This window comes from Dendroctonus ponderosae, unplaced genomic scaffold, assembly GCF_020466585.1.
Source record: "Dendroctonus ponderosae isolate FM_Combo_2020 unplaced genomic scaffold, Dpon_F_20191213v2 Dpon_F_20191213_1, whole genome shotgun sequence".
Classification (NCBI taxonomy): Eukaryota; Metazoa; Arthropoda; class Insecta; order Coleoptera; family Curculionidae; genus Dendroctonus; species Dendroctonus ponderosae.
This window is the reverse complement of record NW_026017110.1, coordinates 35,567,609-35,580,417: the sequence shown is the minus strand read 5'-3', so window position 1 is coordinate 35,580,417 and position 12,809 is coordinate 35,567,609. Positions and strand designations below refer to the sequence as shown.

Sequence of the window (12,809 nt, the reverse complement as noted above, 5' to 3'; positions counted from 1 at the left end):
GAGCTATTAACTAATTTGTGATAGAGTGAATGAATATATTGTTTCTTATTTTTAGCTGTTATTACATATCCGCATACCGTTTTGTTATATGAGTTATTGAAAGAAACACACAATAAATACTATTTATTGCAATTAAAACAGGCTATGGCCCCAATCGGTCGTATGCATGTACGATATTTCTATTGTTAATTTAAAAAAATGTAAGAATGTTTGGACTGACGTCCAGACGTCCGCATAATTGTACGAACATGTTATGTTACGAGATTCCGCTTGTTTGCCTAGACGAGGCTAAAGCCATGTTCACACTGTATGAGGTATGATATTATGAAAATGTGCAATCGGACCGTTCTTTCTAAGGTGTTTCCAGAGTGTCTCTCGTGCAGCAGAACCGCAGCATCAGATTTAACAATTATCATCTTAAGCCACATTCAGACGAACAAAGCGAATATTGTAAGGCGTATATGTTTATCTGGTTTTCATAGGTACGTCTGGATTACATACCGAATATAGACGCGCCACAAAAATCTGTATAAAAACCTTACAGCGATCACAGCAATCCGTCGGTTGTCGCTAATGTAGCAAACCGTTCAAGCAATCCGCAACCGTCATTTTGGCAAAATATGCTCTAAATTCTGGTACGATGTACTGTTCCCCCTTGTGCTGGGTTTATAACGACTAACGGTATTTTTTTTAATTTTATAGACAGCAAAAGACTGAATTTCTACTACTTGACTCCCCCCTGAATCGAAAGCTGGATCCGCCTCTGCACTGTATGGTCAAAAGGTTTTTGTTGTCCTATTGAGTTTTGTAAGCAAAAACACACATTTCTTTCTGTGTATACGCGTTGTCCAACTTCTTGAATTTTGAAACTCTTGTCCAACACACCGAATTGATGTTCTGGGATTTTCACAAATAGTCTCATGTACTGCTTCAATATTGGTATTTGAACACTTAATTCTAGACGACCAGTGTGTTAAACGTCTCCAACTGATCCACCCTTCTTGAATCTTTCAATTGGTTTGGTCAGAGTTGGAGGTTCCTTGCAGTTTTTCATCGCTTTTTGCGCTGCATCTGTTGAATCGGTATTAGTATTAGCATAAGAAATGTTTACCAAAATAAAATGTAAGACTGTATTACCAATATGTAGAGGGTGTTTCCTCATAAGTTAACAGACCCTAGATAATTTATTTCATAAAATTGTAAAAAGTGGTTATTACTAAAGTTGTTTATTATTACTCAGATTTATAAAATCTAAAGTGAAAACAAAAACTTGAAAGACTTAAATAACAAACTATTAGAGCAAAGAAGAACGCAACAACTGAAGATGAAAATTAAATATATTACTTACCCCAAGTGCACCCCCCGTCTGCGTTTGCTCTGTAGCACTTTTTAATGAACATTTTTATATTTGGATTGAACTCTCTCATCCTTGGATCTCATAAACATCCAATAGCCCCGACTTAACGCCCCTTGATTCTTTTCTCTGGAGTTATTTAAAAAATGTTGTGTATGGAAGTCCAGTTAAAAATGTTGCCTCAGAAATTACGCTTTAGAACAGCGGCAGTTAAAAATATTAATTTGAATCATTACCAATATATTCAAAGCGTTTTAGATAAAATTGAAATCGGTTATAGAAAACGTATAGAGCTAAACGGAGGTCATACAGAGAAGCGCTGATTTTAATCTTATTGTGTTTTAATTTTTTCAAATTATAATAGCAATAAGTATGTGTAGTTATTCTCTTTATGATTTTTGTTTATTTCTTATATTTCATGGATACCTTAATTTGGCGTTATTTGTAATTTTTGAAAAGTAATATAAAGAAAGAGGCTAAAACAAATGCAGGGTGATTCAAATTTGTATCCTTTCAAAAGGTAATAGACTCTTACTTATAGAATAAGAGTAAAATATTGAAAAAACAAAATTTTAATTTATATACTTTGAAGCTCCTTTCACAAATTTGCGGATATACATTTAGTTCTCCGGAAATTCTACGGTAAGATAGCAGAAGCTGAAAGAACTCACGCCAACAAAAGGCGAGATACACTGGAGATTGTATCCAGGAGGATAGTGGAACACAATAGATGTTCGGTGTCCAGACGCAGAGTAACAACTATTGGATATAATTGCAGCAGAGCCTTCTAGGGGTACTCAGAGCACAATAACTGACACTTTCCCAAGCACCAAATAAATACCGAGGAAGGGCTACATTCCTACCACGTATGTAAAATACATTCAGCACGAGGACACATTAAACCAATATATTACTGAACATCGGTACAAATTAAGCGAGAGTTAATTAACCGAATACGAGAAGCTGCTCGATAACAGTGGTTAAGAAGGATAACAGGCACTAACTTGTTTCCAGTTAAGGGCTCAAATGTATGTTTATTAGTAAACATAAATCCGAGGTTATGAGGACAATAATGGACATTTCGAAAAAGTACGTTCCACAGTCAACGAATCCTGTAGAATTTAGCGTTTATCCTTGTCTATTTTACTGTCACTTTCTGTATAATTCCATGGTTTCCGTAGTTTTTAATAATTACGAAGCAACAGGTATTTACGTAATGTTAATTAGGCAGATTACGTTGAAAAGCATTGTTGCCGTCTTTTTGATATAGTTGTTTGCAAATTTATCAGTATTTAATAACAATTAATTTGTTTAATTATTTTTTCTCTAATCCTAAAACACCGCCAGAGGAATGGCGCCAATTTTCAATCACCCTGTATAGGCAATATATACAGGGTGTTCCTGAAATGACTGTACGACGCTTAACCACCGCGTTGTCGAAAAGTTCTTAGCCGAAAATAAGAGGATGTATGCGAACTTACCTATATCCAATGTTGCTTTATTTTGCCGCTACAGGGCGCCAAAGCTCTCAAATTAATAGCGTTTTTCCTACTAATTTCTAAACACGTATATTGATTTTCACTAATTCTGGAAGCAACAATTAGTACATAAATTGACGTGTTTGAACGTAAGCCTGATCTTTTTTTAAGGCGAGGAATTATTCAGACTGCATGGTTTATCTTTTTTTTTCAAATAATTTTAAGAATTTTCTGCCATTAGCTGATTTTCTTTTGAAACCTTTTTTGCTTCAGCAAAAATTTTGTCAGGCCTACAGTAATTGTACAAATAATTATTTACACCTTACTATTCAGATTGAGAAAAAAAAAATGACAAAGAATTAGTTCTGAAAAACTGAACTAATTAAATCATTTCGACAAATGTTCAATATGTTGAGCGTATTCGTAAACACATACATTAATTCTGCTCAAAAAATTAAACTGTACTATGGGCATCAAGTCGGGCTTGTTTTTAAAATAATCTCCACGATTGAAAATTATTTCCAGGAAATTGGCTTCTGCAGCGATGGGCAAAGAATACCTACACTTTTGATTTAAGAGAGTCTGACAGAAAAAACCTACCGGCATTAAATCGGATTATCTTGTTGGCTAATTTAATGGGTGCATCGCTACCTCTTTCGATGCGATATCATTAGGACAAGTTTTATTTGAAAATCTCCGCTAGCACTGCAGTGAGTTGTCGCCCCGTCGTGCATAAACCACAGTTCGAAAGAAAGTCGTAAAAAAATCTTCCAATAAACCAGGGAAGTTGTTTTGCAAGAAGAGTAAATAGCTATATGCATTTAACCCATTTGACATTACAACTGGTCCAATTTTAAAATTGTCAATCATATCTCCTCATACATTAGTTTGATAGTACATTTGTCATTCCCGCTCTAGAAATCGCGGCATTGTCAGTAAATACAATTTTCTTATAAAACTTTTTTGCATTTGGTATTCAAATTTCCCCGATGAAACGGTAAAACGTCAGGCGACTTTCAGGATCTATTGGCAAAAAATTTTGCACAGTATTTTTAGAAATCGTCAATTCAAGCTGCAAGCGTCTGAAGCTTGATTTGGGACCATCAATTCTGGTCAAAACTACCTCTTCGAGCTTCGAAGTCCAAATTGTACGTTGTCGTCCACGATTAACATTAATTGGTTTCAAGCACCCGTTTCTCTGAGTTGCCTTTCAATACTCTCGAATCTTGGATGGTTTGGAATTCTACAGTATGGCTATTTGTTATTATAAACTTTAACACTCATACGTCCATTTCTTTCACATAATCCTTATATCAGAATCATACCAACTTTCTCTGCGATAGAATATTGAATAATGTTTCAGTTTAGAGGAACACAACTACTCAGTTTACAGCAAAATTGAAAGGTCTGGCTCAAGCCTTCCAATTTCCGATTCAATTCTGTTATTCGCAAAAGTTTGAACATCTTTCCTAACGTCGCCAATTGAATGGCGTATTTATCTCTATCGGGAATTCAACACTATCAACGTATTTTTGGGTCGTTTTCCATTCGGTTAATTTCGAGTTGGTTTAATGTAATAATAAAAGTATGCAACAATTTGAAACAACAACCTGAAAAAACCTAAATAATCTAAGCCCACTGAAATCGAATGAATCTACATGCTAGGTATCTAAGAAAACAATTTGTATTAACTTAAAACTTTTGCTCGGTTTGGCAACACCGCTCAAAATTTAGCCTGAAAACTGTAATTTTCTTCTGCAGTATAATCTAATCTGAGTAATAATAATAAATAATTGTTATGTTTGCCACTTTCATCATTTTTTCAAATAAATCATTTCGGGGCTGTCAACTTGTGAAGAAACGCCCTGCACCGGCCTGTTATAGATTTGGTATATTTTCTCTTTTCCTTTCTCGTGTGAGATTTGTATTTGGGAGTGTGTATTTTCTTGTACTATGCATACAAATATTTACTCCTAGATGCAAAAGTTTTTTTTGTTGTTTTCATGGAGTGTGTTGAAATATCTTAGAATTGTAAATAACATTTTTCGGCACAATATTTTATTTGGTTTGACTTATAAATATACTTGTATAAGTTACTAAAAACATGTCAGTTAATTTCTAAAATGTATTTTTATTTAATTGGTCACACCATTTAAATACGCACAGCACCAAAATGTGGGAAATCTGTTGGATCAGCATCATCATAGCCAAGTTTCCTTTGGCTAATTTCGAGAGGGACCAAAAATGAATCAGAAATTAGGTGAATTAGCATGCGGCGAACTCTATGGTGAGAGTTCAATAAACTATTGGTAAGAGACCATAATTAGCAGGACCTTAACCGGCCCTTCAAGAAGTCAGTCCATTAAGCCATGGTACCGGTAGCGAAGCGTATTATAGCGCAGCAGCTTTGCGCCGAATGTGGTTTCTGATTATACATTCTCGCTATATTACGGTATTTCGCTTCGGGCCGCACGTTCTTTTAATCATTCGTCAGCGTTCTAGCGCGATTCTATACAGTAGATTTTCTCACAGGAAGTATTGAAACAGCGACATTCACCTGTTTTCGGGTTAATATCAACAGGTTACCGGTAAACGGACGGTCGTACAAACGAAACTTTTGTATTCGCACAGTTTCTAAAGCTCGCGCTCCATTCCGTTACTTCAGGATATGCATGTGTGCGGCTTTCACCATATGGAAAGCCCTACAAATCATAATTAACTTCAGTGACTGTTCTCGGGAAAGTTTGTTTGTTCAGTGAGGAAAGCTCTTTTTGTGGGGATTCACGGTTGATTATCAATTATTATTAGGACGCAATGGAGACCTGTTTTGATGTGGATAAGTCGTTTTACGACATTGACTCAGCTGATGACCTGAAGCAATTCTGGGAATCTGAACTAGATCCGGTAAGAAAAAGTATTTAACTTTTAGTACTACTTTCAAACTACATGCAATGTGATCCACCACTGCCATTATCCGAGAGGAAAACCACCTGATTGTTAAGTTGAAAAACCAGATAAAAACCGGTTAAGATGGAATACCCCAGCAGAGTTCAGATTTCGGGACCAAAATTTCCGGTTGTATATTATCATTAAAACGGGATAGTTAAAATTCCATGTAGTGTAAATGCCATTTGTGCGGGGACTAATTTTTATGCAGGCCATGCTCACCATGAATATCTAGTAGATTGCATAAAAGTTGACTGACTGTGATAAAGTTCAAGGACTTTACTCGTTTTGAATTCAGTTTGTTTAAACATTAAAATGTTTTGTAATAATTTATCATGTTCGTCGGGAGACTCACTTAAGTGCAGATATAACATCGATTTTATAATTTTGAGGTTTGTCAAATAATACCGTCGTTATCTATTATACTTATTGCTTTATCAATAAACCTGATAACAAAGATAATGTACAATTGGGCGTCGAAAACTGTTATAGGCATTTCCTACATATACATTCAAGAACCACTGAAATTTTATGATTATTGCTTTAATAATTACTTAATTTATTTTGAATTGAGTTGTTAAAATGTGGGGTCATTTGTCTGGGGGGTGTTGTTTGGCGGTATAAGGAAGTACAGAAAAAATATTTAAAAACATTCATTCCCACCAAAACTGAGGGTTTTTCGAAAATCTTAATTGGAATCTTTGCAACAATGCATTTAACCCGACCTACAAATGACGGTTTTCTCATTAGCCTTACGTAAATAGTTGTTACCTTATTAGTTAATCAACAAAGGAAACAGGTGAAAATAAAAATCAAATAGACGGCAAATAATTTTACTGGTCAAGAGAACAATTCAGAATGTCAAAGGTTCGATTATCGATTAAGTTCCTAAAGCTATTTTGTAATAACTTGCATAAATCAGTATGCGGAATTTTAAATGTTTGTTAAGTAGTGTATGTTTCGTTCCATTACTCACAAAATTGGTCTTATTACCACGCAAAAAATGTTGACATGAATTTAAAAAAATTCTAGTTTAAGATTATTAGAGAACAGAAAATTAATATGAGTAGGTACCTATAATAAAGGATTTCACCAGTTCCGTTACTAAAACCTAAAGCAAAGTGAAATCGTCGAATTCCCTATTAGACTCACATGGGGAAGGTTGTCTGGTCTCATTAATAATTAGAATTCTTTACAAGACCACACATCTAGAGAAAAAAGGTTATCGGTAGCCTGATAAATGATGAGAAAAAAGAGGAAATAGTGTATATAATGTAACTTCTGGTTGGCCGTGAAGTGAAAAAGTCCACCGCGTTTATCGAGTATAGTTATTTGAACAAATTGCATTGACAACATCTAAATAAGTAGCTTAATATAGTTTAAAATGGCGAGCAGCTAAGTATGTTGCATTGGGAAACACACCGCCACTAAGTACTTTCATTTTCTAATCAAGTCGCACACTTTAGATAAAATAGGAATAACTCATACTTGCTACTCTATTGACAATTATCACTTTGCTGCATTATTATTCAATTAAATAAACGTCTAAAACAGCACGCGAAACTTTTGCGTAAAAGCTACATGTAGTCCTTGATGGTCTCAGCATAGGGGTTATCTTCTGCCCGAACGCGTGAATATCTGCAATTATAAATAGAGACTACTATTTTAGTCAAATCAGAAAATTATCTATAAAGTACGTATTGAAAATAATTCCGTTATTCAAACTATATTTAGGTCAAACAAGTTTGGCTCGTATGTTCAGGTCACCCAATCTTAAACATAGATCTTAGGTAGAGAGACAAATTTTTATTACCTACATTAAGACAAAATATTATGAAAAGACAATATTATTGGCTTAATTCACTTATTTATTCATATTTTAGTATCATATATAAAATAATCTGCTTGAAAATTCAGTCTTTTATTATCAGAAATTATTTCAATAGATAGCTGAAAAGGATCTGCTGAGGATAATAAAATAAAGTATTTTGGTTAAATCCAAACAGTTCGAATTAATTTTTAATAAAGCAAAACGCTGGAAAAAATTTATGTTTTCTTGACAGAATATTTGTGATTCTGCTATTAAATGTATCTAAATTTGCCGATTTATTTACACGTTTCAGTCTTTAATTGAACATTTCAATCAGCATTACAAGTTTCCTTTAAAACAAACTGAATATTCTTGACTTGGCTCGCTTGTCCGATCGTATAATCTATAATTGATTATTCGAATAATTTATTACTTTGTCCTTTTTGAACATTTATACTAGACATTTCTAGCATCTGTTTTCCTCTCATTTTATAGACTTGTACCTACTTAGTGTAGAAGTACAGCTTGTGATTGAAAAGTATTACTAAACTTGACTTTTCTTCGCAAGTGCAGTTTGTTTTTGCAGAAAATGTTGTACATCTGCAATGATCAAACGAATATTCTTACAGAAGCTAGTTCCAAACCAAAGTTACAGTTAGGTACATATTCAAATTGCAAAAGTTCGCAGTATTGAATTATCTACAATAAATAGATTTAATTCACTTTTCCATAGTAACTGTTTATTCGAGCGTGGATGTTTTGTAATTCTAAATAAGAAAGACACAGTTTTATCGTACTACCTATATACAAGCAATAAGGGAGACAAAACTCAAAAAGTACAGGGCATTCTAATATATATCTAATAAACCGGATGGGGTGTGGCTAAGGAAAAACAAAGAGAAATTAAATAGGTAATTGATTTGCTAAATGAAATAATTTAAATCAGATGTTTATACTGTTATAGTAATGGCTACACCCAAGTCTGCTCTTAACATTAAACAGTAAAATCAAATATTCTTCATTACTGTTAACAAATCGGTATTTGGCAGGCTTTTCCAACAAACCGAAATCATGTCGCCATTTAGCAAACGTTCTGCTTATTGCTGCCAACAGAATGTACATAAAAGTGTGCATTGTTGATAATACACAGATGAAATATGATTTTTAAAGTCACTGCCGAGCACCAATCGCAACAAAACACGACTCGCTATCTATCTTGACTATATCATTTTATTTCGTTTCACTTATAAATATTTATAATATTTTATTTCACTTATATATTTAGTCGCAGTAGTTTCGACAATAAAAAGTACATTTTCGATTTCGAGTAGTTGTAAGCCTAAGTATATATTTGAATTTGATTTTATAGTAAACCTTTATCTTACAATTGAAATAGCAATATTATCTATAAACCAGGCAGGTAACTTAAGTAGGTTAATTCAGACGTAACGCTAAATTTGAACGAATTTAAACGACTTGCAATTAAGATCAAAATGCTTCCCAGACATTACAATAAACTGGTGCTGAACTTTGCTAATTGTTCTAGAATGAAAGGTCCTGACAAAGAAAGTAACCGAGTCCCTGGAAAACTGATTTATGTACCTGCAATATAATGGAAACATTATCATTCAAGAGCTGGTGATTGCGCCTATATAGCTCCAGAGCATTTGCTAAAACCGTGACATTTTATTAAGCGTAAATGAAATAACTTGCGGAGTAACAATTAGCGGACGCCATTTATTTCTGTTGTATAAATCTACTGAGTGATTTAGCAGGAATTCGAAAAATGTATAGTATATGGAGAAGTCAAAATAAGCTTAATACTTATATGTCCAAGTATGATTTTTGATTGATTATGAAGTGTAATTTTCTTGTTTAATATTACCACATATCTGTGACCTTCGATCGGTTTCACGACAATAAAACAGCCTCGAAAACTAACTCAAAAAGTTGCGTGAAAGTAATTAAAACATTTTGTAAAGCATTTTCCATGTTAGTCGGATGCTAAAATAATGAGAAATATAGGGATATAAGATTTGAAATGGAAGGACTGTGTAACAAATCTTCTTTTATATTCCTTTATATTCTGAATGATTGTTTAATAAAAAAAACCCTTTCAGACGGTTTTGAAGCGGTCTTAGTATAATTTATCAACGGACAAGCTGAATAAAAAGTTCGACCTAATTTGTCTTTATAAATGAACTTTGAGTCAAAAAAAAATAAAGAAAGTAAGTTTAAGAATGGAAAATACTGGAACAATCCTTAATTGACAATTAAAATTTATTATATGAATTCAATAGTTTTGTACATGGTGGCGTTTAAACTTGGGAAAGCAACAAAATGTAAATATTCAATTTAATTGAGAGTTCAGAGGTAGGAATCTTTTGACATTAACACATATGCCCCATAAAATATATGGATTGAAAGAGGCTCGCATATTAATTGGTCAGCCAGATCACCTGACCTCACTCTTTAGGACTTTTTTTATTTGGGGATAAGTCAAAGAAGAAAAAGTCTACTAAGTTCCTGCAACGGATCTGGAGGATATGAAGCAGAGAATAACACGCGCTTTGTAAGAAAAATTCCTACAAATACTGGAAGGAGTTCTTCATTACAACGTTAGAAAGTTAGAATTATACCTCAGGGAAATGGTATTAAGTTTCAATAATTATTTTAATATTGCTCTAAAATTACATTGTTAATTTTAGTAAAAAAATAATAATAAAGTTTACTTTGATGGATTCCTATATTCAATTGCCGTTATGGCCAAGACTATTGAATTCAGTCACATAGTATGTCATACAAAAATATGACTTGACAGTCATATCTGTATTTTGGGCTATTCTGCATACTTCAGAAGTAACAGAAATAAATAGTTTGGCGACAACCACTACACTTTTATATAAACGTTTTCTTGTCAGTAGCTCTTTCGGTACGACCTAAGAGCGGAGATTTGGTTCGCTGACTCACCCTGTACCTATAGGTCTTTCTATGGAGTCGAAAAAGTGAAATATAGATCACTACAGTTAAGCATTAAGTAAAATACTTAATTAATTTCGTGTCGCTATTGAAAATTTAAATACAAATGGTGTTGACTGGCAAATGGCTGTTGATCGACCAAAAAATGAGAGGAAAGAGTAGGCGTCAAAGCCTTGAAAAGTACAAAGTGGATGAGTTTCTAGTGAGACGCCTTGTATATTTTTTTATTTTTTTATGAGTAGGTATATGCTTATTATATGCTGTTTGGCCATTTTCAAAGTATTTGCATTAAAAAAAAAAACTTATTTTTCCAAATTTCAGTTGCTATAAATAGAAAAATGCAACTAACATAACTTCTCATAATTATTCAATCACTTTATCTCAAAAATGTGTTATATAGACGAAGAAATAAGAAGTCAATTAATGGATCGGAACATCTGAAGCCCTTAACTAGCCACCAAATAATCCTGATCCACAACGTCGGTATTTTTTATCTAACTAACCCGACATCTAAAGTAAAAGTCTATAAGGCAAGAAGTGAACACTTTCTTGATTAAGGATTACAGGATATAAGACAACGAGGCGAAAGAACTTCACTGAATAGATATTCTGTGATTATTTGCAATGTTTTTTATATTGATCGGTTAATATTACAGAAAATGTGTTCAAAATGATGGCAGACTCATTCAGAATTTATAAATTTTGGTTATGTAAATTAATTATTACAAAATATATATAATAATTAATAATTATGTTTACCTACGACCACTACTGAAAGTAGTATAAAACACACTAGCTTCCATCTAAGTAAGTTCCATTTTACGTGTAGACCAAATGCACGGTAAACCGAACGCACGGTAAACCAAACGAACAGCTCTGTCATCATTCCTTACAATAGGATCTTCCATTAAAAATTTACTGATTTCTTTATTTTTGAATGTATGAACCAAACCATGAAATATTATTATTGGCCATATTTAACTTTATTGTATATGTATGTGTAAACGTATTAGTTTTTTTGGTCTTGATGAAGAATATGACAATATAAACATCATCATATGGCAAAGCGCAGATCGGGTATCATAATAAAATTGGCGTTGTATTCTCGAAACGTAGAATTAAAATTTTCAGCATATACCATTAAACAGTTTGCTTGTTTTGGTCTTAAACTTTTGCCCAATAGCGCCTGGGTTTTTAATATTTTTAATGAAATTTGACGCTGCAATTAATACGCCGAACTCTACTCACTATAGCAAGTTTAACATTTTTGAGCTAATAAATGGGTACAATCTAATCTGTACACATAACGTAGTATTAAAATGATAATCGATTAACAAAGTGTGTCATTTCAACTGATCTAATAATAAACGACCCAATAATTAAAATTGAATTTAGCGCAAATAGACAGTGAATGTTACAATATCATCCAAATGTCACTCAATACAGAATAATTCTTAGAAAAGTTGTCCGTAGACGGAAAAATTGCCATAATTGGCATGAATATACCTACTTTGGAAAAGTGAAATAATTGAGTCCAGTTTGGCAAATAAGGTTGATTTAAGCCCGGTAAATATTAAAATGAAATTATTTTGGCCAGCTTAATGCACGTGCCATAAAGGTTTAATTTAATTCTGAAAAGATCGGAAAAGTCCTTTCATCGACTGGTCCTAAAATGTAACAAATTTTCCACACAAATTCTGGGAATTATTTATAGATCTTTGGCTTCGAAGCGTCTTAGCTTGTAGCTAGCTCAAACATGATATCAAGTAAGTTACTCTGCATTTAGTGCTTGTCGCTACCTCGTTTAATTGGAAATGGCCTTCGAATGCAGGATAACTTTCCTAACGAAAATGTCTGATGCTCTTATAAATCGGTGTCTTAGATCGTCTGTTTGTCCAGAGAATGCAAATAGCTTTCAAACAAGAAAGTAAACGTGGCCCACTGAAAACTGATTGTATTAATGAGCTCTATCTGGGGAATTAAAAACAATGCACCTATTTTGCAACACGCGTGTAATGTGACCGGTAAATTGCATGACACAGATTACGGCTCGTATCCTATAAAACGAACACAATGATTCAGATTTTCAGTGTCTTGTACGGATGTGTGTGTGTGGTTTCTAGAACCGCTGCAACTTTAAGGACCTTTAAAGGCCGGGTCACATCTATCCGATCCGACTCCGATCATACAATCGGACGAAGATCTGAGAGCAAAATGGTACTGGACTTTCAACGCCGTAGTT

At 33.5% G+C, this 12,809-nt stretch overlaps 1 protein-coding gene and 1 long non-coding RNA gene across 5 annotated transcripts in view; one reads left to right on the top strand and one right to left on the bottom strand.

Moving 5' to 3' along the window:
- Positions 1–5,262: 5,262 nt before the first annotated feature.
- The window catches only part of LOC109534529 (cyclic AMP response element-binding protein A), a 129,000-nt gene continuing 121,453 nt past the window's right edge, over positions 5,263–12,809 (top strand). Inside the window, exon 1 of one of the 4 annotated variants that reach the window (XM_048661498.1) lies at positions 5,263–5,736. In XM_048661498.1, coding sequence (XP_048517455.1) covers positions 5,647–5,736 — 90 coding nt within the window. In that variant the 5' untranslated portion in view covers positions 5,263–5,646. The remainder of the gene's footprint in view (positions 5,737–12,809) is intronic. The other 3 variants (XM_048661499.1, XM_048661497.1, XM_048661501.1) reach the window with 3 other exon arrangements.
- LOC125502652 lies at positions 6,598–8,988 on the bottom strand. The gene is made up of 2 exons (XR_007280421.1): positions 8,614–8,988; positions 6,598–7,416 (listed from the first exon to the last, which is right to left on the bottom strand). It is a non-coding gene; the product is annotated as an uncharacterized LOC125502652 (long non-coding RNA).